This window comes from Leopardus geoffroyi, chromosome B1, assembly GCF_018350155.1.
Source record: "Leopardus geoffroyi isolate Oge1 chromosome B1, O.geoffroyi_Oge1_pat1.0, whole genome shotgun sequence".
Classification (NCBI taxonomy): Eukaryota; Metazoa; Chordata; class Mammalia; order Carnivora; family Felidae; genus Leopardus; species Leopardus geoffroyi.
In genome coordinates, this window is record NC_059327.1 from 35,943,637 (window position 1) to 35,959,303 (window position 15,667).

Below are 15,667 nucleotides of genomic sequence, written 5' to 3' on the forward strand. Positions count from 1 at the left end.
ATCTACAGGGCTTCCCCAGTGACCCACGGAGAACTTGGGTTTTGTGCTCTTGGGGACTCATCCTACTGAATAGTCAGTAGGCCAGCCTGAGTTTACCACCGGAGGATTTGAGCCTATGTCAGGCCAAGGTCGAAGATTTCTGGTCTGTTATCCTGAGAGCTTTAGCCAGGTTCCTTCAGGGACAGCCGTATGATGAGGATCTCAGCATCTGTCACTTGTCCCCTTAAGGATTTGTTTCCCGTTAGACTTGGTGACTTGCAAGTCCCAAACTGCTAATTAAAGGCTAGAGAGAGAGGGTAGCCACAGTCTGCCTGCCTCGCTCTTTTCAGTCTGACACTCTTGCCACCCACCCACTTGAAAATCTCCCGCCTTCCTTCTGTCCTTTCTTCCTTCCATCCGTCAGTCCATCCTCCCTTTTTGTATGGCACTGAGGATTCAGAGAGATGAGCCATGGTGCCTGCCATTGAGCAGTGTGGAGTCTGATGGAGGCACACTGTCAGGGGGTCACTGTGACCACAGTACGGAGTGAGTGATACTAGGGTGGAGGTCAGTACAGGACACTTTAGGAGCCCAGACTAGTACCAGTCAGCCTGGAGGAGGAGGCCCTGAAAGCTCCTCAGAGGCTGGCCCCTTGAGGGAGAGTGGGCATTTGTCAGCTGACGAGGCAGAGAGGGCACACCGGTCCACCCTTGTCAGGGCGGCTTGCAGGAACTGTGGACGATGGAGTCTTGCTGTAGAGCATGAGGACGCTGAGGGTTATCTGGACAGGGAGAGGGAATCCTCCTCATGAAGGGCCTTGCAGTCCTAAAAGTGTTAGGATCTTATGGTCCTACAGGTGGTGGAGGTGGGGGTGCAGGTCACTGAAGGGGAGTCAGCAGGTGGCATTGTGGGCAGACCAGCATGCAGATGGCCTGTTCTCTGGTTCTGGTGTGGAAGGTTGGGGCTGTGGTTCTGACAGGTAGTCCAACACAAGTGTACTCAGAAGTGGGGGAGCAGCTATTCCCAAAGCGGCCGGTGTGACTGAGCTGGAGCAGTGGTGGGCAGGAGAGAGGAGAGAGGGAGTGCACAGATCTTTAGGCGATGGGCTCAACTGCCGGCAAGTGGGTGGTCATGGAAGCATGGTGGGGAGCTTGGGTGGGGAGAGATGACCTCTGCAAGACTGTAAACATGAGCAGAAAGCAGTGATGCAACAGGAGGGAGCGATGCCTTGTTGGGGCGTAGACATGATGAACTTGAGGTGCATCTGGGACTTGGAGGTGGAGATTTCTGGAGGCACTTGGTTCCAGGGTCATGTCTTGGGAACAGTTTGGTCCAAGAAGTCCCATTATTTAGTCTTCAGTGCACTGGTGTTGATGGTGTGGGAGTAGGTGAGGCCACTGTGGAGGATGGCTGAGTCTGGGGCTCTTGGAATGCCATTGGCAGGACCTGGAAGCATCTGAGGTGGCAGAAGAGCCAGGAGAACCTGTGTGGGGGTTGGAGGGTGGGGCAGGGGTGGGGCAGGGGTGGGGATGGGGGATTGGTGTGGGGGACGCTTTGAAGTGGAGGGTGGTCTGCAGCACAGGATGCTACAGAGAAGCCAGTGATCACCGCCCTGGGCCCGGCCTGTTGCCTCCTTCCGGGCTCCCCACCCCACTTCTCCTCTTCCCTTCCTCTTCTGCATTTCTTTTTCTATTTCTTTTTTTTTTTTTTTTTATGTTTCAAGTTTTTATTTAAATTCCAGTTAGTTAACATATAATGTAATTTTGGTTTCAGGAGTAGAATTCAGTGAATCATCACTTACATACAACACCCAGTGGTCATCCCAACAAGTGCCCTCCTTAGTACCCATCACCCATTTCCCATACACTTCCCTCCATCAACCCATAGTTTGTTCTGTATCGTTAAGAGTCTCTTTTATGGTTTGCCTGTCTCTTTTTTTTCTTCTGTGTTCATCTGTTTTGTTTCTTAAATTTCACATGAGTGAAATCATATGGTATTTGTCTTTCTCTGACCAACTTAAGTCACTTAGCTTTCGATGGACATTTGGGCTCCACATTTCTTTCTTTTTGTCTTTTGCAACCTCCCTCTTGCTATTTTCTTCTCTCCATGTGAGATGTCAGTAGTGTCTGAAAGGGGACTCCAGAGAAATTAAGTTTGGACAAGCCACACCCTGTCCCCGGCTCTGGGCTGTTACAGGGAAGGCAGCATTAGGATGTGAGGGGAAGAAATTATGGAGGCAGCCCCTGATTTCTCTGTGCCTACCTGCTCTCACCCCCCACAGGGAATGCCATCCAGGCCTTTGGCAACGGCACAGATGTGAATCTCTCCCCTAAAAGCCCCTCATTCCAGGCCACGCAGGCCCCTCGGGTGGAGAAAACACCTTCTTTGCCAGATGACCTCAGTGATAGCACCAGCCTGGGGACCAGCGTCATCACCACCTGCACATCTGTCCAGGTGAGGGGACACGGCTCTGCAACTGGGGAGGGCAGGCTGAAGGCATAGAGAAACACCACGACATGAGAGGCGGGTGTGGGAAATTAGCTCACTGGGGATCAGGGATGGGACTGGCAAGTTCTTGCCCCTGGGTCAGGACCCAAGAGGCAGGAAACAGCTGTTGGGGGCTAGTTTTTTTGTGCCTACATTCCCTAGGCATTCACCTGACAAGTAGGAAGCACTGGATTGTGCTACAGAACACGGGGTGCCAGGGAAATGGAATGGTTAACACATACTAACCATCTGCTAATTACCAGGTGTTATGCTAGCAGATTCTCTGCCTACTTCACTGAATTTTCACAAAGTGAGGTATTGGTCTTCATGTATTATACACAGGAAACTGACCCAAGAAGAAGTTTAGGTAACATACCCAAGGTCATACAGCCGGTTAGTGGTAGAATAAGATTTCAAACCTACGTCAGACCCCAAAACCCATGATGTTCATTTGTTTGTCCATCTGTCCATCCACCTAGTCATTGAACATGTATTATGTATGCGTTATGTGCCAGGACTTATGTGAGATGTGAGGGAGACTTCGGTGAATAAAACTGACAGTGTCCTGGGTTTTGTGGTCCTTACGGTCTTGTACAGGGTCAAACAATTCAACAAGCATCAGGCATGGACTGGGTTCAGTGCCACAATAGGGGACACATGTGGCACTATGGGGGCACGTCCTAGGGCTCCCCACTCAGCTTTTTCTCTCTGTTGGGCTACCCTCCTGCCATCATGCCATTTGCTACAGTAGATTCTTTGCTTAGGCAGTTGGATCTAGTCAGAACACACACACATACACACACACACACACACACACATACATACACTCACACACATACACACACTCACCCACAACACACCCACTCACTCACATACATACACCCACACACACCACACCCCCCCCCACACCTATACACTCTTACACTCACATACATACATACACTGATATATATACGCACACAGTACAGCCACTCACACACACGTACATACATATATACACACACCCACACTCACAACACACCCACAACTCTCACATTCACATACTCTCACATAATACACTCACTCGTACACTCACACCCACATGCATACTCACATACACACTTTCTCACACTCATACACACACACCCTTAGAACAAAGAGTGTAAAAGAGGACTGACCCCATGCAGAGTATCGGAGCAGAGGAAGGAGGGAACAGCAAGGTTGAGGGTGTTGGGGTACAGTGAGGGAGTTGGGCCTAGAATTGCCAAGAAGGTTGGGGGCAGCAGGGGGCACAGCCTGAGTGGGTGAGGGGGCAGGGTTATCAAGACCTGGCTATGTGCGAGGCAGTGAAGACGCCAGGCTAAGTTGGGTGTCATGCTCGAGGGATCAACAGTGCACATCTACTACAAAGTTTTACTTGTGTACAATAAGGCAGTTCTGAGACCTGGCATACAGCGATGTGACTGTAGCTGACAGTATCGTATTATGAAATATGTTGATTGGCATGTGGTAAATATTTCACAGTGTGTGTGCCCATATATTGGGTTATCAGGTTGTACACTGTGAATACATGCAATGTTTGATGGTCAATTACAACCTCAGTAAAGCTGGAAAAAACCCCAGTGGGCATTCCTGGTGCCAGGATGAGGACTTGAGCAGGGACCCATTGTACCACAGGAGCTGGGGTGGGTGCCTGTCCTGGTTGGGAAGCCTACCCCCCTGCCCTCCCTGGTGGGCTTCTCTGTGCTGAACAGCTGACCTCCAGGTATCCTCCTGTTAGGCTCAGCATGGGCCCTTCCATGCCCTGAGCCCCTCCATCAGGCCGCTCCTCCAGATCCCAGCCGAGGAGTCCGTGTCACCCTCGGGCAGCTCCTAATTACACTAGCCACGCTTGAGTGGCTGCGGGCAGGGGCTTGGGGGCCCGCTGCACAGACAGTTGCCAGCTCAATTTCATGCTAGAGTGGCAGGCAGCTCGGCGGTCAGGGCTGGGCCACCTGTCAGGTGACCATGCTCTGGCATGGTCCACATGTCCCTTGGGGCACCACCAGCCTCCCTGAGCTCCTCGGGGCAGGCTTACAAAGGGAAGTGCTGATTCAGCAGGTGGCTGTGGATCTTTCCTGAGGCTCTTACTGTAGCTTGACTCACCGTGGGTGTGGAAGAGTTCAAGGGTATGGTCTCTTGCCCTCACTGCAGCCCACTCAGCCACTCAGTGCCTGGTGGCTCTGACTCCTTTTTAAAAATTTTTCCTCTATTCCCTCGGCATTTTGCTAAAACTGTTGCCTGGTTTCTTTTAGCCCCAGCCTGGTTTTCTTCAGATTCACCATCTTGGGGCTTGTCTTACACTTGGTTTAATTCCAGTGGAGTTAATACACCATGTGTATGTGAGATGATGTACGTGAAAGTGCTTGCAGACAGAGGAGCACTCTGAATGCAGGGGCCTGAGCTGGGGAGGCTGATTAGCAAGGGGCTCCCCAGGCCTGGCCTCAGGGACTGCCCACTCACAGTCTACTGATTGTGTCACTCTGGGCGGGACAGCTGAGATTGGCCATTCCAGGAGAAAAAGAAGAGATGTAGACCCTCAGAGGGGGCCTGCCAACCATCTTCCTGGTTCCTTCTCACTGAAACTGAAGGGGAATGGCCTGATTCTGTTTTAATCACAACCTGTTTGGTGAGAACCTACTACTCTATGCCTGATGCTGGGAGTGCAAGGGGAATAAATCCTCATCCCTGCCCTCAGCCTGGATAAAGGCTGGCATGGGTGGTTTGTCCCCACACCCTCTCCCTCAGCTCTGCTGGGCTGGAAGGGGCTCCATGGTGGCCTTTGTGGGGCCTTGGGAGTGACAACAACCTACAACTACAGAAGGGAGTCTTTACTCCACTCAGGGGAGTGAAGACAGAGACAGGAAGCTGAGGCCAGGGTGGGAGGAAGGGTAGAGGAGGCTGTGCACCCTACACACCCCCTGGAGAGAAAAGCAAGGTCTTTACTTATTACCTCTGTCCTCCTCCCCATTCATAGGCCCAAGCCCTTGGGAAAGCCTTAGGGACCCCCTTCACTGACCCAGAGATGGCAGCGAGTTGGGGATCCCACATAAGTGATTGGACATTAGGACAAGAGGGCTTTTTGACATCTCCTTCTCAAGCCCCAAAGTATGGAAGCTTGGTAAGGACAGTAATTTATTCAGAGCCCCCAGCCCCTAGCTCCCGAACAGTTTCCTCTGGCTGTACTGCACTGGGTCCTCCCCTAGATCTGCTACCCCAGAGGGCTTTCCCATGGTGGGGTTTGGGGTCTTCAACTGGAACCCTTTTCCTCATCATAGAGCTGCTACACAAAAACCTGGGTGTCTCAGCCACCCAGGAGCCAGGAGCCAGCAGGCCCCTGAGTTGGCCTGTGTCTGGGCATCTTTGATGCTGTTTTGAGTCCTGCTCTCATGTTTCCATTTCTGGCTGTGGTCACCGCTTCAGGCAGCCTTACCTTCCTGGAACTGTTTGAAACTTGGAGAAAGCATGGCAATATCTGCAAAATCGTCTCTCCCCCTCCCTTCTGGCCTTGGCTGTATCTGTAGGTAAACACACCCCTGTGTGAATTCCCTCCCTGATCTGTAGGCGGCAGGTCAGGCTTGAACTCCCATTGCACAGCCAGGCTGTCCCATGGCGTAGGCTGCAGTGAGCAGGTTGCTGGCCTGTGCACTGGTCAGTCCTCGGAGTGAAGAGCCTGTCCCTCTCTCTGCTTGGCGAATCCTGTTTGGCTTCCCCTTTTGGCGTGTTCCCCTGACTCTGCTCCTGCTTTACCTCACTTGAGCCCCCATCACAATGTGCCCTACTCCATCCCTGATGGACAGAGGCTGCCTCTCACCCTCCTTGTTGCCCTGTGGACCCCAGTGCTCAGTGCATGGCATTGAGTAGGTGTTCTAGACAGGTTGAGGGAAGAACCCAGAGTTCCTGGTTCATCGGGTCTGTTGGAACTTCCTGCTCTCCATTCGAGAATGGGTTCTGAGTGCCTTATTGCTTGCAGCCAGCTTTGTGCAGCTTACCTCCTTCTCACAGGTGCTGTTTGCATGCCATGAGGGTAGGCAGGTGGAGAGGTCTTTCTATGGGGGATGCAGGAAGATTGGTTAGAAGGTTCTTTTGTCACATGACCAGCGGTGCAGTGAGGGGGTTGGTGGGGAGACTGGCAGTGGGCTCTTGCTTTCTCTGGTCATGGTTTGTTTCAGTGTCCTTGGCATTTCCTGTGGTTTGCTCTGAGCCACTTTGCAGGGACCCATCAGATCAACTGGGGTCTCACCTTTCCCAGGGCTGCAGAGCCCTGGCAACACAGCCTCCTTTGCTCTTTTGGTCTCTACCAGCCAGTTTTTGCTTTCCCCCTTCATCCTACCCATCACACCTGGTGGAATTAGAAATGAATTTGGAGGGGTTGATGCAGCCCCCCCTCAACACACCTGCGGTAGGCTCAGCAGCCTGCAGACACTTTCATCTCTTCCTCATCCCAGTGCGCAGGCCTGTGGGCATCAGAGTGGGGGACTGAGAGGCCTGTCAGTGTGTTGTAGGTCTATCAGGCATATAGTTCTGATATACAAATATGGCAGGTTTCAAAGCTTTGAATGACTTGAATGCATTCCTTCTTTTCTTCCCTTCTTCTGGCTTCCCTTATAGTCATTCATTTATTTGCCCATCAGTGCATTCATTCATTACTCAGTGTAGATTCTTCCTGCATGTTCTCTGTTCCAGGTTCTGAGGCTGACAGCTCACCAGGGCCAGTACCTTGGTCCCATACTGGTAGGATGGACAGGATGCACACTCAGATAATTGGTGGGGAGGAAGCGATTGGCACCCTAGGAAGGTGGATAAAGTGACACGGGGCCCAGAGGAGGGAGGGCTGCTCTGGACTGGGAGTGGGGACAGAGGACTCATGGGCAGAGTAAACCCTGCTGCTGGGCCTGGAAGAACAGGGATTGCTGAGTATGTGGAGACATGGAATTGGAGTAGAGTGGGCAGAGGGGCTCGTGGGAGTGAGGACATGGAGTCAGCATAGCACAGAACAGGTCCAGTAGGGGAATCTGTTGGCCATATCCGGCCTGCTGCCTGTTTGGATAAATCAGGTTTTATTGGAATACAGCCACACCCCCTTGTTTACATATTTTCCATGTGCTACAGGCAGAGTTGCCTAAAATACTAACTTTCCTGGCCCTTTGCAGAAAATGTTTGCCTGCCCTGGTCTAGAGAAAGAGCAGGCCCTGGGTTGGGTGAGAACAGGGATGGGAATGCAGTCTGGTGAGCAGACTGAAACACGGGCTTTGGAGGGGCCACCAAAGGCTTTGGACTGGGGAACGTGCTGATTGGAAGATGAGCGCTGTGATTTGGGAAGATTGTGACAGCAGGTAGAGATTGATTGGCAAGGGAGACGTGCTTGCAGGTGTGTTTGATCTTTGCCATAATCGATAGTCATAGGAGGCAAGATGGAAGCGTTGGGCCAGGGGTGGCAGGTAGCGGAGGGGAAGAGGAATGAGTTACTGGGTGGCCCTGCCAGGAGGAAGGCTGCCGAGGACACTGAGATTTGGGGGTGGGGCCAGGACCAGAAGCAGGGGACACGGTTTTCCCATGGACGCAACACTGGGCTTCGTCCCTAGCAGCTGGGCTAAGTCAGCAAGGACCTGGGACTGCCAGACCTGGCTTAGGGAGTGGGAGACAGAGGTGGGCAAGGAAGAGAGGAAGACAATAATTCTTTCAACTTCCTTTTGCCAGAGGGCAAAAACCCCTCTGGGAGAAATTTCTAGAAGGATGAAGCTTACCTTTGCTGCCTTTCTTCCTCTGTGTCTGTGCCCCTTCCCTCATTCAAGTCCCCCAGTGCCGTCTGCTTCTTTCATACTTCTGGAGGCCCCCTGTAGTACAGCCAAGGACACAAAGCCCCTGTACCCACCTTTCTGTCACATGGATTTGCTGTTAAAAGCCCTGCCTCCTGCCATCCTTGCAGTCCAGACCTGTGCCCTTTGGGACACTAACCCAACAGTGCCTGAGCTTGCCTTGAAGGGAGGAGAGTCTCAGAGTAGTGATGGAAGCAGGACAGGGGTGAGCAACTCACCTCTATTCCCATAAACTTGTTCCATCGGAGTCCAAGAAAATTGGGTGAGATGGGCATTGTGGGTGGCCTTAGGGGGGCATGGCCTCAGAGGGCAGCCTGCAACCTGCGAGATTTGGGGAGGGAGCAGCCTCTTCTCCTGCTCCCATTTACTTAACCGGTGCTGAGTTGACTGTGTGAATGTTTATTTGTCTCATTAGGGTGTGAGCAGAGCTGTGACTCATTCATCTTTAGAACCCCTTGTGGGAGCAGTGGGGGAAAGTTAATGGTGAGGGAGGGAGGCAGTGAATCTGAGCCACTGGTGGTTTTGCCATTAAGTAGTGCAACCTTCTCTCTGCACCTCGCCCATATGCTGCTTTCAGAAAAGGTCAGCCGATGGGCAAACCCCCGCATTGCTCTGTGTGGCCGGAGCTGTGTGGGGGTCTCAGGTTTGCCACTGGGGAGATTACTGCAGCCTTCACTGTCTGCTCTGTGTCTGCTGGAAGTCAGGTGCTGGGGCAGAGACTGCTCCATGTGCCGTGGGGTAGGGCTGAGGTAGCCCCAGGCTAAGGCTGACCCTGGGTTTCATCTCACAGCCCCTTCCTGGGCCCTTCCTGCATTTCTCATAGGCTCTGCCTTTGAATGCAAAACTAAGCTTGGCTCAGCCTCGTGCCTTGTGGAATTGAGGAGCCCTTACAGGTGTGTGGAGCTTTGCTGTGCCATGTGCACTGTCTCATGTAATCATCACAGTGGGTCAGTGTTGTGCGTTTGTCTATTCCCTATTTTATAGATGAGAGAATGGATGTTCCAGTAGATGAAGTGACTTTCCCGGGTCACTGGATAAAGAAGGCTTGAGCCCGGGTCTCTGGTCTCTCAGGCTTTTCTTCCTTGGATCCAGGGAATTGTCCTGTGGGGATGGACGCCAAAAATTAAGACCCTTTGATCTAAAAGGGAAAGGCTGCATGGGTCTGTGAGGATAAAAATCTGTAAGCTAGATTTCACAGCACTTGAAGGAAGTACTTTTGGACAGCGAGAAGAAGCTCAGGATGTCACCTGGGCATTCAGCACACATTCAGTGTGTGGCTGGTGGCCCTGGAGCCTGCTGGACTGACATGTCATCAGTGCAGAGGGACATAGGTGAATGCTGTGGATGCTGGATATACAGTGGGTCACATGGGGTACAGGGAGAGGCCCTATCCCTGATCTTCATGGAGGCCAGTCCTTTTCTCCCACCACAGTCGCTGTGGCACCTGTCAGAGACCAGCAAGCAAGGGTTGGATTGCCTTGGGGCTGGCCCAGGGGTGTGTGTCACTTTCTCTTGTTGATATGGGTCAGATGAGAGGATGAAGGCTCTTCCTCTGCTTCTTCCTCTCCTCCTGTTACCCTCCTTCTCCTGTGGCCCCTCCCTTCCTCTCTGTCCCCTGCCCCCTTCTCCCCTCTGTCCTCCCTGCTCCCCCCAAAACCCCCAAACTCTCTGCATGTGCTCTCCTAGGGTGCTGCCTCTCCTTTTTCTCTCTGTTCCCTCTCTCTCTTGATCCTTTCCTCTGCTCCTCCCCCTCTCTTTTTTCCTTGAATATTTGCCAACAGCCCCCTCTCCTCTCTTCTTCTAAGAGGAGCCTGTCAAGTCTGCTCACTCTGAGGAGCAAAATCCAGCCATAAGCCAGCTGCTCCAGGTGAGATCTGTGTTCAGATCTCCCCTCCACCCCACTGCTTTAATTCTAAGTCCTGGTGCTCCTCTGCTTTGCTGGCTTCTCTCTGTGTGACTTGGCCTGGGGCTCAGCCTTCCAGAGCCAGCGGTGGCCAGGCCCGTGTCGAGGACCCATCACAGAAGGTTGTACTGCAAGGCCCTAGAGGTCACTTAGTTTAGTTCCTTTCTGAAACCTGATTTATTTTTAAGTAGTAGGCTGTTTTTTAAAATACTTCTTGTGTATAGCTCCAACATCTAGAACAAATAAAATCAGAGTTGCTTTGGTTGAAGTGGGGGTGAGAACACTCATCCTGGCTGTTTGATGCAACACAGACACGTTCCATATTTAGTGGCACTGGGGGAGGGGAATACACAGGAAGAGGACATGGGCCTGGAGACAGAGACCTGCCACACCTGGAACCCATGATACCTGGAAAGAATGCCAGGAAAAGCGGGTGTTGGGTCTTGTGGCATAGGATATCAGAAGTGCTGTGAATTGCTCAGGGGGGTGACCGAGGGAGGATTGTGTAGATGAGGGCAGTTGAATGGAAGATAGTGGTGACAGTGCAGCCCCTGGGATGGGGTGGGCAGGCTCTGTCCAGCAGTGACCTCCCACAGGCCTGGCTGGAGCTGCACTTCGTCTGTGGCAGTAGAATCCAGTCCTTGGGTTCCAAAGGGCCCTTCTTCAGGGACAAAGGTGGGTAGCATGGTATCTTGGATCTTGGCACCTGAAGTCATGGGCACTGTGGTCTTGAACAAGATCTTCCTGGGTCAGGTCCCTGGTTCCATTCCCGTTGTGCTCATCATCACCGTGGTCATATCTCCATGATTGGGAGTGACTTAGATTTTGGCTGGCCTCTGTGTGACAGCTGGGGCCTTGTTTTGCTGACCAGATGCCCAGGGTGGTAGATTGCCTATGATGTTTAAGGGATTATTGATACTTCTGGCCAAGAGCAGTGATTTAGGAATAATTTCTTGGGCTTCCTGGTGCTTATGGTGGCCAGAGCTTCCCCACAAGTACATTGGGAACCAAGCCATTTGAAACCAGGGTAGAAACACCATGTCCCCCAGCTGGTTCCCATGGATCATTATTATGATGATAACAAAGGACACTTCCTCTTGCTCACCCTCTGGTCCTGCATCCAAGTGGTTATGCCAGGAGTAGAGAATCCTAGAATCATCAGTAGGCCAGCCTTCCTTTCTCATTCATCACCTCGGACCACCAAGCTCCCAGGTGCCCACATCTGTTTAGGGTGGAATGGCCAATGCCTGGCACTATTGCCATATGTCTTCCTACCATGCACCAGTGACAGACATCACTAATCAATTACAGTTCTCTTCCCCACAAGCCCAGATAAGGCTTATGAGCTTTTGGGAGCTGGCACTTGCATGCTGGTTCTGATATATGGCATTCATTCATTGAGTCATGGTTTCATGCATCTAGTAAAGCATTTACTGAGCTGGTGTTAATGAGCCAGACACTGCTTAGTGCAAGGAAAATGAGCCATGGTCCCTGTCCTGTCAAGAGGAGTTTTGAGTATAGTAGACAAACATGCAAATGTCTTGTAATTATTCCATCATGGTCTAAGTTGAAAGCAGAGTTAGGAATCCCTTCTCCAGGAGCCTAAGGGGGACAGGACCTAAGTGCTGATGGTGTGAGAAAGGGACCAGGTCTTTTTGCTACACGGGATTGAGCCAGCACTCTTCATGTGAACCTTGTGCTTAATGATGGCAACGGTGGATGGTGGGGCCATGGACTCTTTGGTCTTATTCAAGTCATGGGACAAAGCTTGGCCAGAGACCCAGCTGTGGTAGCCCATCCTTACTAGCACCTTCTCTTCCACAGGAACAGGGGCTAAAACCCAATAACTCCAAAGAGTTAAGCATGTGCTTCACAGAGGTGAGTGAAGGGCAGAGTGGGGGATGGCTGCAGGGGACTGGGCTAGAAGAGGGTGTTTCCTAGGTGAGTCTCAGACTCTGAGCCCCCAGATCCCATCACATGAGCTTCTGGCCCACTTAGACTTGGGTGGGTGCTCACTGCACTGGGGGTGCAGGTTCGGAGGCTGCAGCCAGGGGCCTTGGCTGTCTCCTTGGGTGAGACACAAACAGCTGCTCTGAGCAGAAGCCCTCTTAAGCCCTCCTGACTCTTTATGACAAGTGCCTTGAGTACCTACTCTGTGCTGGTTCTGTGATATTGAGGAGATTGGGAGATGGGAAAAGAAACAGTCCCTTCCTAAAAGGAGCCCCAAAACAGGAGTGTATCTATGACTCCATATATAGTGTGTGTAGGTATTTATATGTATGTATGTGCGTGCGTGTGTGTGTGTGCATACACACACACTCTCACATATATGTATATATATATATATATATATATATATAGAGAGAGAGAGAGAGAGAGAGAGAGAGAGAGAGAGGGAGGGAGAGGAAAAGAAGTATAAGCTCCTAGAGGAGAGTGCTCAGACAGAGATGTGTAGGGAGGAAGCTTCATGGAGCAGGGAGATTCAAAGACATTTAGGAACAGGTAGAACAGAGCTTCTCCCTCCTCTCCTCTCAGGAGCAGGTGCCTGTGGACCCCGAGAGCTCCTTCTTGAGACCTTAGGTACCATGCTCCTCCTCTCTGGTCTGTGTCCACAGACCCTCTTCCTCACTTGGCAGTGTCAACCCTTTTCCCTGGGGACTGCTGCCTGGTCTCCTGGAGCCTGGGGCTCAGCTCAGCTCAGCTCTGTGGAAGCCTAGCTCCACTTGCGGGCGAGCACAGAGCAGGGTCCCCTGGGTGGATGGGGCGGGCAGTGGCGCAAGGACTCCACTTCTCGAGTCCTTTCCTTTGCCTGATCCCAGCCCTACTGACTCCTTTGTTTTTCTGTCTTTTGTTGTGCTCTTTGCTTCTGTCTCCCCTTGTGTCATGGCTGCAGCTCACGACCAATATCATCCCAGGGAGTAACAAGGTGATCAAACCTAACTCAGGCCCCCGCAGAGCCAGACCGTCGGCTGCCTTGACCGCTGTCTCCTTCCTGATGCTGAAGCTGGCCTTGTAGGCTCTGGGACCCATGTCGGGGGATTTCCGGAAACTACGCAGATGAGAACACCCGCCTGGCAACATGGAAACACACACACACACACACACACACACACACCTTGCAAAAAAAATTTTTTCCCCACCTTGTCTCTGAACCTGTCTCCTCCCAGATTTCTTCTCTGGAGAAGTTTTTCTAAACCAAACAGACAAGTAGGCAGGCAGCCTGAGAGCTGGCCCAGAGGTCCCTCGGCAAGGGAAACCCAGTGCTGAGGAGGGTGCAAGGGTCTAGAAATGCCCTTCGTTTTCTCCCGGTGTTTTCTTCTCTGGACCTCGCTGACATAAAAGACCAAGATGACACCCTTGTGGCCTGAGGGACTGGAACTGTGCTGATGTGAACTGGGGCCAGGGATCCCCACTGGCGGCTTGGCAGAGGGCATCGGGCAGCAAAGCAGCCAGGCTGGCTGCTGGGGGTCCAGCTGGGCACCTCAGCACCTCCACTCGGTTTCGAGCATGGAGTTTGTTTTGTGCTCTCTGTCTGCATCTGAACTGAGAACCCCCAGTGATGCCTGTGGAGGGTGTGGTACCAGGCCCTCCGACTGTGGTATGGAGGGAGTACTGGGGCCAGCTCCAGGGGGCTTGGGAGCTCAGCCCTCTGGGGACATCCCCTTGGGCAGAGGGAGCAAAGCTTGGGCACCAGCTCAAGGCTGCTGCTTCCTGCTTGGTGGCAGGAATTTTGAAATCAAAGAGAAATGATCCGTCATTGGCTCTTTTGGTTTCTTGTGGGTTCATTTGGTGGGTCTCCCACCAGGGAGAGGGGCAGAGAAGAACATGGCGGGACACCTGCTGGCACTGTGCTTCACTGGCCGCAGCTCTCTCCTCCTCTCGGCCCCCTGTTCCTCTTTTCCACATTCTCTCCTCATTTCCCAGACAAGCGCCAACTGTATGTACATAACACGACTCCTTTCTCAACATATATGTATATATAGATCCATATACATATATTGTGTGGTTTCCCCTTTTTTCCTTTTTTTAAGAAACAAAACTATCGAAATAATACCCCAACAGATGAGCGAAAATGTATTATTGTAAAGTTTATTTTTTTTAACAATGTTGTCTATAATGGGAAAAAAAGGAGATTGACTCCCTGTGTCTCTGCCTCTGTCAGGCTGACTGGGCTGTGGAAGGGGGTTCCTGATCCGTATTCATACTTAGCCAAGGCTCCAATAAACATACTAGGAAGCAATTTGCCTTCTGCCTCCCTCCAGTGTGCCTTCTCCTGCTATTTTTTTCCTTGGCACAGTGCTGCCTCTTGGCTGCTTACCTGGGGTCCTGGTGGGCCTTGGAGAATGTGTGTGTATGCGGGGGGGGGGGGCATGCACGCGTGTGCACGTGTCTCCATCTGTTATGTGTCTTTGATGTGGGTGATGGAGCTCCTTTAGGAGGTGGTTTTACACTTGGTGGGTCTCTGCGTCCCGGCTATGCTCAGCCTTCTGGGCCCTTCTTCACCCATCCTCCTCTACCTTCCCTTACCTATCAGTGCCAGTGCCTGTTGGTCCCCACCTTGAAGAGAAAGAAAGTACCTGTGGGGACCTGGAGGGGCAGGAGACCAGTTGATCTTGACACCTCGGGTATATTTTTGTTTTAAGGCTGTCTGTGTGGTCCTATTAAGTGGCCCATTGGTCTTATGTGGCATGAGGTGATATCTTCTCACTGGGACTCCTGGTTTATTTAAGGTATGTGATTATGAAGGCAGGGATCTGGTCTTCTGGGTCCTACTAGAGAAGGAAGATGACCATGATCCATACCTTCTCTTTTTCTCCATTTACCACCCGGGCTCCACCTGGACCCTGGGCCTGCTGTATTCCCTGGGGAGATTCTCCCTGGAGAAGGCTAGGAGGATGGCTGCTGGCCGAGTGTGTGTACGTGCACCCACGTTCAGGCTTGTGAGTGTTCATATGCATGTATGAGTGTGTGCACATGGCAAGATGAAGGAGGAAGACTGTCATGTGAGGGGGTGCTCCCACTGTCAGGGCTGCACATGATCCCATCCTGTCGCCATTGGGAGATAAGATGCTGTTTTCTGCTCTCCCCAAATGGCTCTTGTTTCCAGTTGCTGAAATGTCGGCAACATTGGCCTATGGTGGTGAGTAGTGTGGTGTACAGGTTCCAGCCTGTGCATGGAGGGCCAGTGGGCCAGTGAACTGTCTTCCCTAGCCACCACTGGTGTTACTGTGTGTGGAGGTGGCTGTGGAGTTTACTTGGGAATTCATGTTCTTTGTGAACAGCAAAGACTGGCTAACTTAAAAGGCTTTGGGGGGAAAAGGCTCTTCAGAATCAGTGGAAGGTGGGGGGACCAGGGGAGGGTACAGTGGGAACCAAAGGACATCTGAAGAGGCAGAAGGCATGATCTACAGGGTCAGCATGCTGCTCTCTCTGTGATGAATGGCCACCAACTTGTCCAACC

The 15,667-nt window shown here is 52.0% G+C and overlaps 1 protein-coding gene across 4 annotated transcripts in view; it reads left to right on the forward strand.

The window, feature by feature from the left end:
* Positions 1-14,446, forward strand: part of GFRA2 (GDNF family receptor alpha 2) — an 85,625-nt gene extending 71,179 nt beyond the window's left edge. For 3 of the 4 annotated variants that reach the window (XM_045457988.1, XM_045457978.1, XM_045457998.1), the window contains 4 exons: positions 2,261-2,433; positions 5,462-5,605; positions 12,031-12,084; positions 13,100-14,446. In XM_045457988.1, coding sequence (XP_045313944.1) covers positions 2,261-2,433; positions 5,462-5,605; positions 12,031-12,084; positions 13,100-13,222 — 494 coding nt within the window. In that variant the 3' untranslated portion in view covers positions 13,223-14,446. The remainder of the gene's footprint in view (positions 1-2,260; positions 2,434-5,461; positions 5,606-12,030; positions 12,085-13,099) is intronic. The other variant, XM_045457994.1, reaches the window with a different exon arrangement.
* The last annotated feature ends 1,221 nt before the right edge of the window (positions 14,447-15,667 follow it).